Source organism: Lissotriton helveticus, chromosome 2_1 (genome assembly GCF_964261635.1).
Source record: "Lissotriton helveticus chromosome 2_1, aLisHel1.1, whole genome shotgun sequence".
NCBI classification, from domain to species: domain Eukaryota; kingdom Metazoa; phylum Chordata; class Amphibia; order Caudata; family Salamandridae; genus Lissotriton; species Lissotriton helveticus.
This window is the reverse complement of record NC_136059.1, coordinates 536,584,897-536,599,825: the sequence shown is the minus strand read 5'-3', so window position 1 is coordinate 536,599,825 and position 14,929 is coordinate 536,584,897. Positions and strand designations below refer to the sequence as shown.

Sequence of the window (14,929 nt, the reverse complement as noted above, 5' to 3'; positions counted from 1 at the left end):
ATACTAATTCAACACTAATACTTATGGGTTCCAAAGTAGCGTGCTACTTGCGCTACAAAACCCCTTCAGGGGTAGCAAGCACTATATAAATACAAACCTCTTTCCCTCCTCTGTCCCGCCGCCTACCATTCTCTACCCAAATAACTGAATAACCTATCCACTACTCAAATTACTTCATATTTTACTATACTAATTTTCAACACTAATCATTTATGGGTTCCGGAGTGGCGTGCTACTCGCCAGAAAAGCGTTTCAACACCCATCAGGGGTAACAAGTGCTATATGAAAGCAAACCTTTCTTCCCCTTTTATCCCTCCGCTATCCTTCGCACTCCAAATAACTAACTGACTAATATCCGCCACTGAAATTACTTTCACATTTCACCATATTATTTCACCCCTAATCCTTTATGGGCTTCCGGAGTACCGTGCTTCAACACCCAATCAGTGGTAACAAGCGCTATATAAAGACAAACCTTTTTTCCTCCTCTATCCTTCTGCTATCATTCCAAATCCAAATAACTGACTAACCTATCCACCACTTAAAATGTACTTGCATCTTTCACTATACTAATTCAACATTAATCCTCTATGGGTCCCGGAGTAGCGTGCTACTCGCCAAAAAAGCGCTTCGATGCCTCGTCAGGGATAGTAAGCGCTATATAAATGCAATTACAATACAATACCTTCGTTAAAGCCGTTTTTTTCCCATCACTAATTGCTGTCCCCTATAACTGCCAAACTGAAGAAGATCGATACATTTATCAAAATAGCTCCAAACAGTGCCCTAGCAAGGCTTTGATGCCTACAAATTCAGCAGCCACGTCCCAGGGGCCCATAGCTGATTGGACATCCATGCAGGATGGACAGAAGGGGCAGGGGAACAGTACCACCAGTAAAAACTTCAGTCCATATTACAATTTGCCAATGAAAAATAATGGTCGGGAGACTAAAGTTCTGCCAAGTATGAATCTAATCTCATCACAGAGAATCTCAGCCACCGTAGGAGTCCAAGAAAACAGGGAGGGAGGCACCACAAAAAAAGAAACAAAAAACCTTCTGATAATTCATTCACCATCAGCAGCCTGCACACATGTGGTGATGGCAGGAGTTCCACCATTGAGAGATGGACAGATCGGGTCTCATGGGGATCTGAAAAACGAGTGTCTTAATATGGGTGGGAAAGGTCAGGGGCTATCAAACATCAAAAGCCCACGACATTCTTCTTACCTGTCGAGTAAGGAGGATTGGTAGGGGGAACGAAAGACCACCCAGGTGGCTGTATAATCAGAATCAGGATACTCTCAGGAGATATTCTAAAGGGAATGGGTGGAATGCTTTTGTGTTCATCTCAGCTTGTTTTGCTCTCAGTGTGTGTGCGCCTGCTTGAGAATATATAGTATGGCGCCAAACAACAACAAATAACATATGGCATTAAGAAGCGGCAAATATGACAAAACAAGGAAATATTAACACATCATCCTGTTTGGCTTTCATTTTGTGTAATGTGTTAACCTGATTGGTTTACATAAACGCATTTCTCATGTGTTTTGATATGTGCTGCAACTGGTACAGAAGTCATTATGTATCATCATATCTTGCCCTTAGCCCCGCCCATTTGACACACCTCTAACTTATTTAAATGAGTACCTGCACTTATTTTTTCCCATTTAAAGCACTGCATTAGGTGAATGACGAATGAACACGAAAAAGCGGGTGAGTGGTCAAGTATGCACAAACAACCCATGGACATTAACAGTGTAAATTTCCCTTGCACACACAGAACCAATACCATAGTAACAACTCGATTTCAAGATCCTCTCCAAAATGTGAGATGTATCAGAAGCGCAAGCGTCACCCGCACACACAAAGCAGAGACTTAATACGAGGAATCGTATGCGGAGACCTACTTCAATCATTTATCAAGAGCCCGAGATTTTTTTTAACAAATACCCTTTGGATTTCAGGATCCATTGTTCTAAACAAGTGACTAAGACGAAGGATGCGAAATCAAAATGTAAGATTAAAGCGAAAAGCTAAGACTCACAGATATGCGCGATCAAAATTAGCATTATAACGATGCCCCACTGAAACTGGCAGAGCTAAGACTGTTCTATGACGAGCTTCATTCAAAGTGCGAGACTCGAGCATCATACGTGCAGTTTTCGCAATAAATGATAAGTTTATACGAATACAGTCCCTGCACCGAGTTTAACGGATCACAATACTTTTCGAACCAGTAATCAGAACGTCCAGATGTTTTATGACCGTTAATAACGTCCTTAGAATTCTGGGACTACCCATTATAGAAACCAGAGCATTTTCGCCACTTTGATACTGAATGCACTGTCTTCGTTCCTCGATTATGAGTCTCTCCTTTCAAGTTCTGGGGGCATTTGCAAAGTTACCTGAACGACCCTGCTGGCGGCAGCCATCTTGCTGCCCATGGTGACCCAACGTCTCCAAGGCTTCCGGGTCAGCAAATAAAATTAGAAAAGGCTGGGATAAAAGAAAGAACACTGTGACAGGACGCGTCACTTGTACGTCAGGCGATTATTAATTCTGACGTCAGAGCGCCTGCCCACTGACTAGGAGCCCGTCTATGGGTGAGCACGTCGGCCATCTTACAATTCGTAGCATGGATTCCAACAATTAGAAAAACCAAAAGAAACAGTAGTAACAAGTTTTCAAAAGACTGAACAATGGTACGAGGTTTTTTTAGTACTAGATAAAGCAACTATTTCAATTCTGTGTATCCAATGAAAGTAACTAAATGCTTGATTTTATGTGAAAATATATTTTTATTATTTCTAGAAACGTGAGAACTTACCAATATAGAATGTCAAATGATTTATTTTCAAACAGTGGTGTTTAGAATAACTGTTGTCCCGCGGAATTTTCTTGTTGCTTCTCGGCTTTATTCGGGACAACTTTCTATTCGTACACAATGACTTTCAAAACATTCGCTGATATGGGAGGATATACAGGGTCTTGTGTTTTTGCCCTTGCTTGTTCCTTGAAGCGGGATCTGGATGTTTAAAAACAGAGTCGAATGGGGTGACGTTCTGGCTCGCATTGTGTGTGTCCTACATTAGTAGTCGCATCACATGGGTGTACTTTGGGAACTGTGGTTTTGATTTTTGCTTCACTGTTTGCTTGTTTGGCTGCCATATTAATAAATGACAAGAAAGAAGCCGAGTATTATGCATTTCTTTCTCGACCTTCTTATTATTCCTCAACCTTATTAAATTAATCGTTTTATTGAACACCATGTATTCAAATGCAAAAAACCCCCATCAAACTACATATCCCTTGCACCCTTTGGGAACTTGTAACCACAGTAACAGTCCTTCAATCAAAACACAGGTCCTTGTATATAATGTTGTGACTTCCTGTTCTTCCTAAAGCGAGGAAGTTATCCTTTGTTACTGCCCCCTATCCATTTTTAGGTTTCGCTGGAGGGCGGAGCTCTTAGCTCCGCCTCCAGAGAAATCTCTTGATATTAGTAAGGACTCTGGAATACGCCCCCCTGTCCCATTGGCTAGCTCCATAAATGGAGGCTAGCCATTGGAACAGAGATCTGTCCGTCAAGGCCGTACCAGATTCGGGGGCGTTCCCGAGATTTTTTCCCAGGGCGGAGTTACGTTTTTTCCCGTTCCCTCCCCTTTCACTGAAAGTCTGTCCATTCCCGCCCCCTCCGTGTGCCTTTCCGCCCCCCCCCTCGCTGTCCTGTGCACGTTTCCCGCCGTCCGTGTCCTCTCCCGCCCCCTCCCGCCGTCCGTGTCCTCTCCCGCCCCCTCCCGCCGTCCGTGTCCTCTCCCGCCCCCTCTCGCCGTCCGTGTCCTCTCCCGCCCCCTCCCGCCGTCCGTGTCCTCTCCCGCCCCCTCCCGCCCCAGAGACAGATCGTGCTTCACAGTGTAATGGGTGATTTTGCTTCCACCCCTTTATTTGACCCCGAGGGTCAGTCCATGTGCTTGCCCCAGGTGTCTGCGTGTGAGAAGGCTGGGGCAGTGTCCGGGCGAGCTGTGCAGATGCAGGCTCTTTGGAGACGCTCCCTGGGAGGAGGGGCCTGCATGAGCATTCCGAGCCGGGAGGGGAGGGCGGTGTGTGGGAGGGAGCGAGCCCGCCCGTCTGCTTGGAAAGCAGCGCTGGAACGAGGACGGAGCCGGTGCTGGAAGAGGCTGGAGCGACCAGTGACCACGAGGAGAGGGGGACGACGGAGCCTCCGGCACAAAGAGGCCAAGTGTCGCACCGAGGGAGAGGCTCCGAGGCCCGCAGGACCGGGGGAGGTACCTCTGCAGGCACGGCACCGCCGCGGCCCCGGGAAGCATGCGAGAGAGCTGCCGGGGAGCTTCTGTGGGGCTGGACGGGCCGCCCGGCGGGGACCGACCGGAGGGGCTGCGGAAAACAGGTACGGGCTCCTCATATATTGCATACCTAACCGCCCCCGAAGCACTGCCAGGACCCCCTGACCGCCCTGCGGGCACCCGGCTTTACCACGTTTAGTTGAGCCCTCTTTACCGCCCTGCGCACACTCCTCGGCTCTGCCACCTTTGGTTGTACCCCCTTACAACCCTGGGCACACCCAACTATGCCCCCTGAGTTGTGCCCTTTAGCGCCCGCTGTGCCCCTTAGCGCCTGCTGTGCCCCTTAGCGCCCGCTGTGCCCCTTAGCGCCCGCTGTGCCACCCTTCGTTCACTGCCAGTCGCTGAGATGTCCCTAAATCGTTCCTGCGCTCTGATGCCTGAAGCTCTAATCCCCCTACTCCTAGTGGACACTAGACCCTGCTGCCTGCAGTCCCCTTGCCTCCGTGTGAACGCCTAACATTTACCGCCCTGTGCACACCCGACTCTGCAATCTCTAGTTTTAACCCCTCTCCTGCCCCTCACCCAGCTCCGCACTCTGTAGCCTTCACCCCTTCCCTGACTGTGGACACTTGGCTGCACACTCTGTATGTAGCCTTTGACCCCCCCCCCCTGCCGGTGCACTCCTCTGCAGCCTGTAGCCCTTGCCCCCCCTCCCGCCTGCGAACTCCCGGCTCCACAGTCTATAGCCTTTGACCCCTCTCCTGTCTGTGCATTCTCGGCTCTGCACTCTGTAGCCTTTGACCCCCCTCTCCTGCCCTTGCACACTCGACACTGCACTCTGTAGCTTTGGCCTCTCCTCTGCCTGTGCACACCCTGCTCTGCTGCCTGTAGCCCTGAACCCCCTTATCCACTGTGCATAATCGACTCTGCGTTCTGCAGTCCTAAACCTTACTGCCCATAGTGTGAACCCCTTACTCCCTCGACTCTAGTTCCAGCCTCTTCCTTCCCTCGCACCCAGGGCTCTGCCGCTGTGTCCAATCGTGGGCCTGGCTCCTAGCCCGCCCACCCTAACAGTGCACTGCCCTCTCTACTCTACCCGCCCCAACCACATTGTCTCACACACCCCTTTCTGCTTTCTAGAGTTAGTTATTGGCACTTGTAGCGCTTACTACCATATTTATGGCGTCGCAGCACATGAAGTGATTTGTGTAGTGAGCGCCTCGCTGCAGCATCACCACCTCTCAACCGCTATGCCCCCATCAACCCCAGCGTGATTCTCGCCCTCCTCCACCCTCTGATGTACTGCTCATCGGAGTTACCTCCACCCATATCCAGCTTTGCCTATCACCAGCACCGCCCCTTCCAGCTGTGTTCCCGCAGGAGCACCTCCACCCATCCCCAGCTGTGCTTCGGCCCCTCCACCCCGACCCCAGCTGTCGTTCTTGATCTTTCCCCTCCCGAGATGCGCTTCTCACAAGAGAGCACTCACTGGTACATTACTAGTGCACTCCTCTGTGTGATTCCCACAAGAGTGATGGACGCCCCGCTGTGCGCATTACTAGTGCTCCCACAGCTGTGCTTTACACCCCTGTCTGCTTCACGCCCTCCTGCCTGCATTACTAGCGGGCTCCCCATATGCCTGTGAGTGAAGTCCCGCCTGCCCCAGATGTGCTGCTCAGTGGCGTGTCCCGCCGCGACACTACTGTACTGGGTGGATGCGGTTCCACCCCCAAGCAGATGTGCTGCTTGCGTCATCGCCTCAGCTGTGCCGCTCCGCGCACACACACCTACAAACACACACACCATCACTCAGGGAGCTCTAATTGAATGTGAGCATTGCATGTCAGCAATACACATGTGCACACACACACACACACCTACAAAACACACACCATCACTCAGGGAGCTCCTAATTGTCAGCAAGCTCTTTAATGACTGCAACCTAAGGCAGGGTTTTTGGTCCTTTGACAAGAAGGAGGTTAGTTATTATTAATCATTTTTACTGTTTGCGAGAGATTAAGCTATTGGCATTGTAAATGGCAATGCCATTTATTTATCTGTTTTCAAAACCAACACATAAATAAAAAAATTGTCATTTACAATGCCAATAGCTCTAACTTTTACAAAGGCAAAACCGTTGCATTGTAAATGCTTGTTCTGGTTGCTATCTAAGGATTAAAGCGTAAACGTTAAGGTCTTCCTTGTCAAGTTTTACACAAGCATGAGCTACACCATCAAAGAAAAAAATGCACAATACTCTACTCTCACAATCATTAAATGGAAATCTGTCTCATCATTTGTATCCTCCTGCAACACCGTTCTCCATTGAAAGATAACATACCTGGCAACTTACAAATTACTGTCAGTGTGTGAAGAGGGGGCGGGGCTTTGAAGGGGATGAGGCCTCATGCTGAGAGCTACCTATCCCAGGTCAAACAGGATTACTTTAGAAGCTATCTCAGAGTCATTGGATCATCATCCAACTGCTTTAGAAGTCATTTTCACGTCATCAGACATCATCAAGCTCTTGAAGCCATCAGCAGAGTTTAGAAACTTGAGCCTGATGATTCGAGAATGACTTGAAAATTAGTATCTGATGACTTCACAAGAAGTAATTGTTTCTGATAACCTGAGGATGACGTGAAAATGAGTACCTGATGACTTCACAAGATGTGATTGATCCTGATGATCTCAGGATGAATATTTGATTACTTGACAAGAGGAAATTGTTCCTGCTGATGTGAGCATGACTAGAAATTGGGTTTCTGAATATTTCACAAGCACAGCTAAACACTTGAAGAGCCAATTCACCATTTTTGCTCCATTTATATGTTTAACATGTTGACTAGTTGGATGATTTTGCAAGAAATCTGTGTGGAGTCAGTCTCTGGTTAATTAGGACTGTGGGAAATTTGCATTATGCCAGCATGATTCTCGTAATGCTGGGAATATTCCCAAAATTATGCTATTTTGCCAGTATGTGTAATTATTTGCCATTCATTTTAAAACTTACAGCAAACCTTGCCATTAGCGGTTAACATTTACCGCTAACGGTCTGGACTAATAATAATGTTCGCACCTGTTGCTCACTGTTCTTTTGTTTAAATGTGTCCTTTAGCGCCAAAATACCGAAAACTGATGCTGGGGTGAATTTCATGCTAAAATATAGCATGAAACTCCACTTCGCTCAATTACGTCAAATTCCATGTAATTACGTGAAGGCAATTTATGGAAATTCTGTGCAACCCTAGATACTATTTTGGGTCTTTATTGACTTTTAAACCATTTGAACTGATATTAACGGGTAGAAGCAAGCATTGGGTGTTAAAAAGATCAATGCATGATACTGATATTGATAAACATCGGACATTGTGGGCAGAGCTACTAAAATTAAATGGCAAAGAACTGCGAAATTAGCGGGTAGTTACTAAATCGGGTGTGAGCACATTTTAAAAGAAAACAAGCCAAACTAGAATAGACAGCACGTTTCTGTTACCAAATCTTCTTGACACTTTAATTTGGTGTATGTAAAGAGACACATTTTGGTGAATCGCAACTGTGCAACATTTCTATGCGCTCTGATGCAGACAGGAAGTAGACAAAAAAATTAGAAAACATACACTGGGTGAGTTACAGCAAAGACACAATGTGAAGAATTCATTACTAGATATAATAAACTCTAATTATGCAAATTTCGGGTATGGTTTCATTCTCTTCCAGAAGCACCCAAGTGGCAAACATGGATATGTAAATGTGCATGGTAATGCACCAATTAAATAAAGACATTGCCCGAAGTGATCCCCAAAGACACACTAAGCAAACAAAAGCAGTACGGACCCAAAAATAGTTCATTAAGGAAATCTGAGCATTTGCAACACCAATAGCTAAGATTTTCGCTAATGCGAGACATATTGCATTGCAAATGATTGTTTGTATCTGGAGCAACACTGTTGCCTGTTAAATCTCACTTCTGTGATTTTTTTCGTATAACTGAAGTGAATGTATTTGGTGGTATCAGATTTGGTTTTCAATTAAAATAATGCACAGTGGAGTAAAGTGATTTTCATAGGATCACACAATTTGGCTAAATGGGAAAGCTTAGTAAAGTAGGTAGAATCAGGTGACCAGCTATATGTGCATTTCCATTTTGAGGGCCGTAACAATGTACATTATTTTATGTCAATTTATTAGGCAAAAGTGCTAAACAAAATTACAGAAGCACCCTACGTAGCATTGAGAGCGCTGTTGTAGTCAGGAATCCTCTTTGTGGAAACATTCAGATGCTAACACGCCCTGCTTCCAAGATGCTTCATTTCCCACTTCCAAAACATGAATCACTGAGCAGATATTAAAATGAAGAACTTCATAGAAACTCTCCCTGGTGATGGGCGCTAACAAAGAGTGTCGCACCACCAGCACTAAAGCCAAACCGGACTGGGTTTGAATCCAGGCGTCATGTCAACATTCTGTCGTTCTGAGCAAATCATTTAATATCCCCGTGCCTAGAGAAAAGATCTGACCTTGAGTGATTTAATCTGCTGCTCATGTAAAGAAAGTTTTCGCTACAAAAAACGTGCAGAAAAGAAATCTTGCACATACTTGAAAAACTAGCAACATGAATTTTTGGCATAAGATTAAAAAATATTTACCAACTCATAATTAAGTTATTTCCATCTGACTTTTCTGCCGCAGTTTTTCATGGATATGTATTGGTTACGTGGTACTAGAGTTGAAACTACATGTCCCATAATGCAATACGGAGAAGAAGAAGAAGAAAGGGGCCATGGGAAGCTTGTTGGTGCTAGAAATGCAGCTCAAACAAGCACTTCAGACAAACCAAATGCCCAAATCCATTTTTCACGCCGGAAGTTCTGCAGTTGGAAAGCCATGTTTGTTGAACGTTGTGATGGCGAGGGCAAGAGAGAGCCGTCGAGATCTTTGGGGATTGAGTGATGCCAATTGCTTTGTGATTTCTGCAACTTGGCTGGACAGTAAAGTTGATTGCGGGGCACGGTTCTGGGATTGCCTTTTTTTTTGCTGGTAGTTTTATATAGCGCGAACTCGTCCGGAAAGTATCAGAGCGCTTTAAAGTCGTGTTACAGACAGACACATTCATTGTTTGGTAGGCACCGGAAGACAAGTGATTTGCCCTGAATTACAGGATGTTAAGCAGACAACATCTGAACCTGGTTCCCCAGCTCCAAATGCGCAGCTGTGGCCGTTAGGCCACATCCTCTCCATAATATGTTGTATTACCACTTGTCCAAGGCTATTTAGCGCGGAATGTATTTTGGTGTTTTAAAAGGCATGACTTCGATGAAGTCTTACGAGCCCAGTGCCTCCAGCAGGATGTGGCGTAAGTAATCCGCTCGTTTGTGCCGGCAAGAGCTGTTTCCGCTTTTCCATGTGTTTGGATTCAGATGTTGGGATGATCTTTATTCGGGTTAGAGATAAAACAACCGTTCCCTTTCAGTTTTGGGAAGGGGATCGAGTACATGCAAAATGGTCACATAAAAGCTTAGTTTCAAGCAGTGAGGTCTTATAAAAGAAGAGATATATGGTTTTGCAGATATTTTGGGCAAATTAACTTTTGCTTAAAGTGTAAGTGATAGAGCAAAGCAAACGCGGTCACAGCAGACTCCAGCTGTCTTCAATACTCACTGGCCCCTTCTTGTAAGGAGGCCTTCTTTTGTGACCAAAACCAGGTCCAACCTGATTTGCTGTCCCTCGTGGGAGCCTAGATATGCATCTGAAGAGCTGCCACTTCCTTGGGAGTGCCAGATCAGCACAGGCTTCTGGGAGGAGAATGTTTTGCCGTTCTCCATTTGATGTAAGGCCAGGAGCAGGCCATGTGTCTGACTCTCGTTGTGCCTGTCAGCCATCTGCCCAAATGCCCATTTCCATACCTTCTGTAATCTTTCAGGATATGCTTACTCTCGACTACTGTCATAATGTTCATATTGTAATGATTTCAGCTAAATTAGTTACAGAAGTGGGTCTTTGACCTACCTACAAATACATCTCATCTACTAAATAAATCATGTGTATTGGACCACATGTTTTGCCTATTTTCCTGCTGTTTACAGCTCAGTCTGCAGCCACCACAATTCTCACTGTGATTAGATTATCAATAGAACCACTGGCATATGTGGAACACTCTACCTTTAACACTGAGGAGCAGTCAAAATTTGATTTTATTTAAAAAGGACCTTAAAACCTTTCTCTTCCCTAGAGCAGAATAAATGGTAGAGCAGATGGTGGAACTGATCTCAGCGCCAGGATACCCACTGGGTGACAGCTGCGCTTAATAAGCATTAAAATACATACATACATACATATGCCAACACAACCATCACTATATTTGCACACTACCATAATCGTACATCAAATGAACCCACTTCGGTAAGGTTCGCCCACTGTCATGTCTACACTCCCTCTGTCCTTATCCAACACATTCACCATTATAGGTATGCACAACCAGCATCTTGTGACAACTTATCCACTATCATACCACGACACAAGCAGCAGCCCAGGTCGAAACAAGCAACTTAATATGGCCACATACTCGCCCTCATACATCCATGCAACCACCGTCCTACGCCAGCAAGCTTACCACAGGTCAACACATCACCATATGCTGAACACGTCCAGCATCCTATGACCACACAACTCATATCATATCAAACACCAATACATCTACCATCCTACGTCAGTATGTCACAGATTATACATTAATTTGTCCACCATCACACATCCACACACCCTATTTCATAGAAACACAGGACCATATACACACCCAACCACTGGTGTATGCCAAAACACCCAACATCACAAGTGCACACAACTGCCATCATGAATCTGAACTACTTCTGTCACACTTCCACCAAACCACCATTGTGTCTAGCCAACCCCTGTCATTTGCCAATAAAACCAACAAGATACTGCACACTTCCAGCAGGGTACATCCACATAAATGCCATCATGTACCAGCACAATCACCATCTTACATCAACAAAAATACACTATGCACCCATTTATCGACATCATATGTCCACACAACATTATTCAACAACCATCATCAAACAAGCAACACCAGATGTCTACACAATGAACCTCATGTTCGCTATAGTACATCCACAGAACCACCATCATAAGCTAACATAGAGAGAAAATAAAATTCCGTAAGAAAGCTAAAGTTGATGGGGAGTTAAAATATCTAATATGTTAACCGCTGCTTCAAAATTGAAAAGCTATGGCAATCTTGAGTTAAGGTGTTTCTTGATCATCATGTAAAACCTCTTTATTAGGTAACCTCATCTGCTAACAAACTCATCATCTCCTTTATTCAACCCCACTCAAAGTAACTTGTAACTGCACACCAAGTGTTAAGTCTGCAGAACCACAAGTATGCTCCCATATTTTGATAAACCCAGCATTAATTGTCCACATCATCTGCAACAGCATGCACACCATTATATTTATCTGCACAGCAAACATTCTATGTCCACACACGCTGCCCATGGACAACCACACAATCCAGTATGTAATGTTGGAAAGATTGTGCGCTGTGTGGGGTTGGCTGCTGGTGGGAAGGGTGGATTGCCTCCGTGAGGGTTGGCGACAAGCCCTTACCTTGTGGGCGGAGGGCTGGCTTTACGTATGGTAATAAAATATTACTTTCAGTTTAAAAAATAAAATAGAAATTCACTGGAAAAAAAGCCAAAGTACCATTATAGTTATGTGAAATGTTCAATAAGAACATAATGTTTTCAACGCTAAAAACTGAAAAAAAACAGTTAGAGTTATCTCAAGTAACTTTAACCTGTGGTCTCGCCAGTTATTGCTAACTACCCCTGTTAGACCCGTCTGCTTCTGAGAGTCCCCTCACCACTATGATTTCTTTTGTTCCCCTGTACCTCCCAAAATTTGTCGCTTTTTATTTGTCTACCAGGACTTTTTATGTGTTGTCTCATGGGGTTAGATGTTCCTTGACGCCCAGTTGTAAACCTGTGGCATTACAAACTGGGGTTGTCTACCTGTATAAATGAACCTAAAATGGTGGGCACCCTTTCTTTCTCATGTGAAGTGACTCCCATTGGAGCCTTCATGAACCCTGGCCTCTTGAGGTTTTCGCGCCCTTTGTTTGGCGCGCATTTCTGACAGGAATTCCTTTATTTTCCTCAGGTACACAAAATGGCTGCTCTAGAACCCCAGTACGGTGGCTGTGAGTGTCCTAAATACCCCTCAAGAGTGCCTTGTCATTGTCACAGCCAGAGAAGGTTCTAGAACCTTCTGGCTCGTGCCAGTACCCCAGGGCACTGGCTATATAAGGCCCAGTCCCTGGCGGCCATTTTAGATTGAATGAAGGATTAAGAGATTCCAGACTTGACACCAGATTGACACCTGCCCTGTTGACCCCTGAGGTGGCTGGTAGCGCAGGCAGTAGAGCAGCAAAGGGTTGCTGGCGTTGTGTCTGACTGGCGTTCCAGTCAGCTACGTGAGAAGTGATCTAGCGCCTACAGCGCCTGCCCAGCGAGTACCTCATTGCCCCCAAAGACTGTGGCCAGATTCGTGTGCCTCCCCCCCCCCCCGGTGGTGAACTGTGATCGATTTATCGAGTCGCTAGGCGAGAGCAAGTTCGCCGCGACCGCGATCGTCAGCTGTGCCTCCTTCGCGACAGGTGCCTCTAGAGGGGAGCTCGGACGTCTCCGAGCCCCACCAGCGTAGAGCGCTTCCTGCGCAGATTGAAGGTGAGGTGGTGCGCCGGGGCGGGGAAAGGCCGGCCTTCGTTGGGCGGGACTAGCGTCTCTGCCACTCCCCAGTGACCCGGGAGCTGTAGCTGTGGGCGGGAACCACCCTGAATGCGGAAGTCGTGTGGAAAAGTAAATTTTGCCATGTTCTGTGTCCCTACGTGTTCCCCATCTTATGTTATGTGTGCATGATTAATATGCATATGTATTCCCCATGTTTGATTAAAGACGCAATTACAGTTGTGTCCATCTCTAGTATGCCAGTTTCCAGTTCTCGTGAAAGCTACGAGTATTAGGCCTATGTAAAGTTACGTTGCCACGTTTCCCAGTGTGCACGTTATTTCATTGAAAAGTCCCCGTTTCTAGGCCTCAAAAGGGCCCGGACACCAGATTCAGCTCCTGTCTCCTGAACCCTCGCTGAGGAGCGATACAGCCCCCACCTGTATCCTCGACCCTTCACTTACTTCCTGCCCCACAGTGCCCGGCTCGGCCTGGCTCTGCCTGTTAGTCTGCCAAGAGTATGTTATGATTCTAGTTATCAGTCCAACCCTCCTTCTCTGCATTCCTAAGCTACTGAATCGCATCAATAGTTTCCGTCATTGTCTAGCCTTTACGTCTCCATGTAGGAGAAATACTGTATTTAATGGTCATTTAATATTCCTCAGCACGCACTACATGTAGAATAATGCATGCTCCAGTCTTAGTGTCTGTTAGCCTCTCCCCTCCTGACTCTTAGTTTATATCAACATGTCCTCTAAACATTAGATACTAGATAGGGTTTAGGTACATGTCGCCCTGACTCTCCAGACTTCAGTCTCTACTCCTAGCGCAGAGTTCATAGCCCCCAGCTTCTCCTAGTAACACGTCATTGTCAGTTTGCGCGCACCATTAGGTTAGAGGTCCCGGCTCCTTAGGTAGCCCCCTCCATGTTTCCGCCCTATTTATGACATATTCTGTTACGTTTACATCACATGTCTATGTATACGCCTCCTGTTACACCTACTTTCACCCTTATCTTTCGCGACCGCTATTGACCACACCCACTGCTCCGCCTATTGTATGTATTATAATGCAACTGTTTTAGTATATATGCTTGTGTATTGTTATTAAAGTTGGCGCGCTCATTCCCTATCCCCCCTGCAGGGCCCTGCCATCCTGTTCCCGTGCAGGTTGTCCTGTTCCTGTCCTTTATGCTGTATTAAACCTGCAAACTCCTACTACCTCGAATCTTGACTCTTATTTATTGAGCTATCTGTTATTGCTATGTCCAGTCAAACCTAGATCCGGTATTATTTATTTATATACCACATAATGGTGCCCGAATAGGGACTTGCCCTTTCCCCACGCGCCGGCGAAGCCACCGTTGCTGGGGTAGTATCTAGACAGGGTCAATCTAATTGTCTCTGGTCCGTGGGTTTTGGTGGTACACAGACCCAAAACGAAGTGTCCACTTCGGTGGATGCGGGTCCTGACGTGTCTCTTTATGAGACCGGTAAGTTTCGTACTGTTTTAGCAGTGCATCTAGTTTCTGTTCTAGTCAGTTCTGTTCTCGAGGAAATTCATGTATTCAGTATTCCAGGTGGTATTCTGTTCGAACTGTTATTTTAAATGTTCTTCATGTATTTTAATGTCGTGGTATGAAAGTGGTGTAATTATCGTGTTCATTTTGTATTGTATTGTGTCTAGATTACAGTTCAGTCATGCCCCTATTTTCTAAATTACGTCAGTTAAAAACTAGAAAAGGTCTGTTAGAAGCAGCAGTTCCTGTCCCGCCTAGGGACAGTCCAGGTCATTTTATGTATCAGAAGCATGGCATAAGTGCCATATTGTATCTAGATTTATGGGTGGAGTACACCAAACAGTTAGAAGAAAA

General features: G+C 45.8%; 1 protein-coding gene and 1 long non-coding RNA gene across 2 annotated transcripts in view; one reads left to right on the top strand and one right to left on the bottom strand.

The window, feature by feature from the left end:
- The window catches only part of KGD4 (alpha-ketoglutarate dehydrogenase subunit 4), a 66,907-nt gene extending 64,357 nt beyond the window's left edge, over positions 1 to 2,550 (bottom strand). Inside the window, exon 1 of the mRNA XM_078675196.1 lies at positions 2,408 to 2,550. Coding sequence (XP_078531322.1) covers positions 2,408 to 2,446 — 39 coding nt within the window. The 5' untranslated portion in view covers positions 2,447 to 2,550. The remainder of the gene's footprint in view (positions 1 to 2,407) is intronic.
- Positions 2,551 to 2,607: 57 nt separating this feature from the next.
- Positions 2,608 to 14,929, top strand: part of LOC144818115 (uncharacterized) — a 345,075-nt gene continuing 332,753 nt past the window's right edge. The window contains exon 1 of the long non-coding RNA XR_013607045.1: positions 2,608 to 2,704. This is a non-coding gene — a long non-coding RNA (uncharacterized LOC144818115). The remainder of the gene's footprint in view (positions 2,705 to 14,929) is intronic.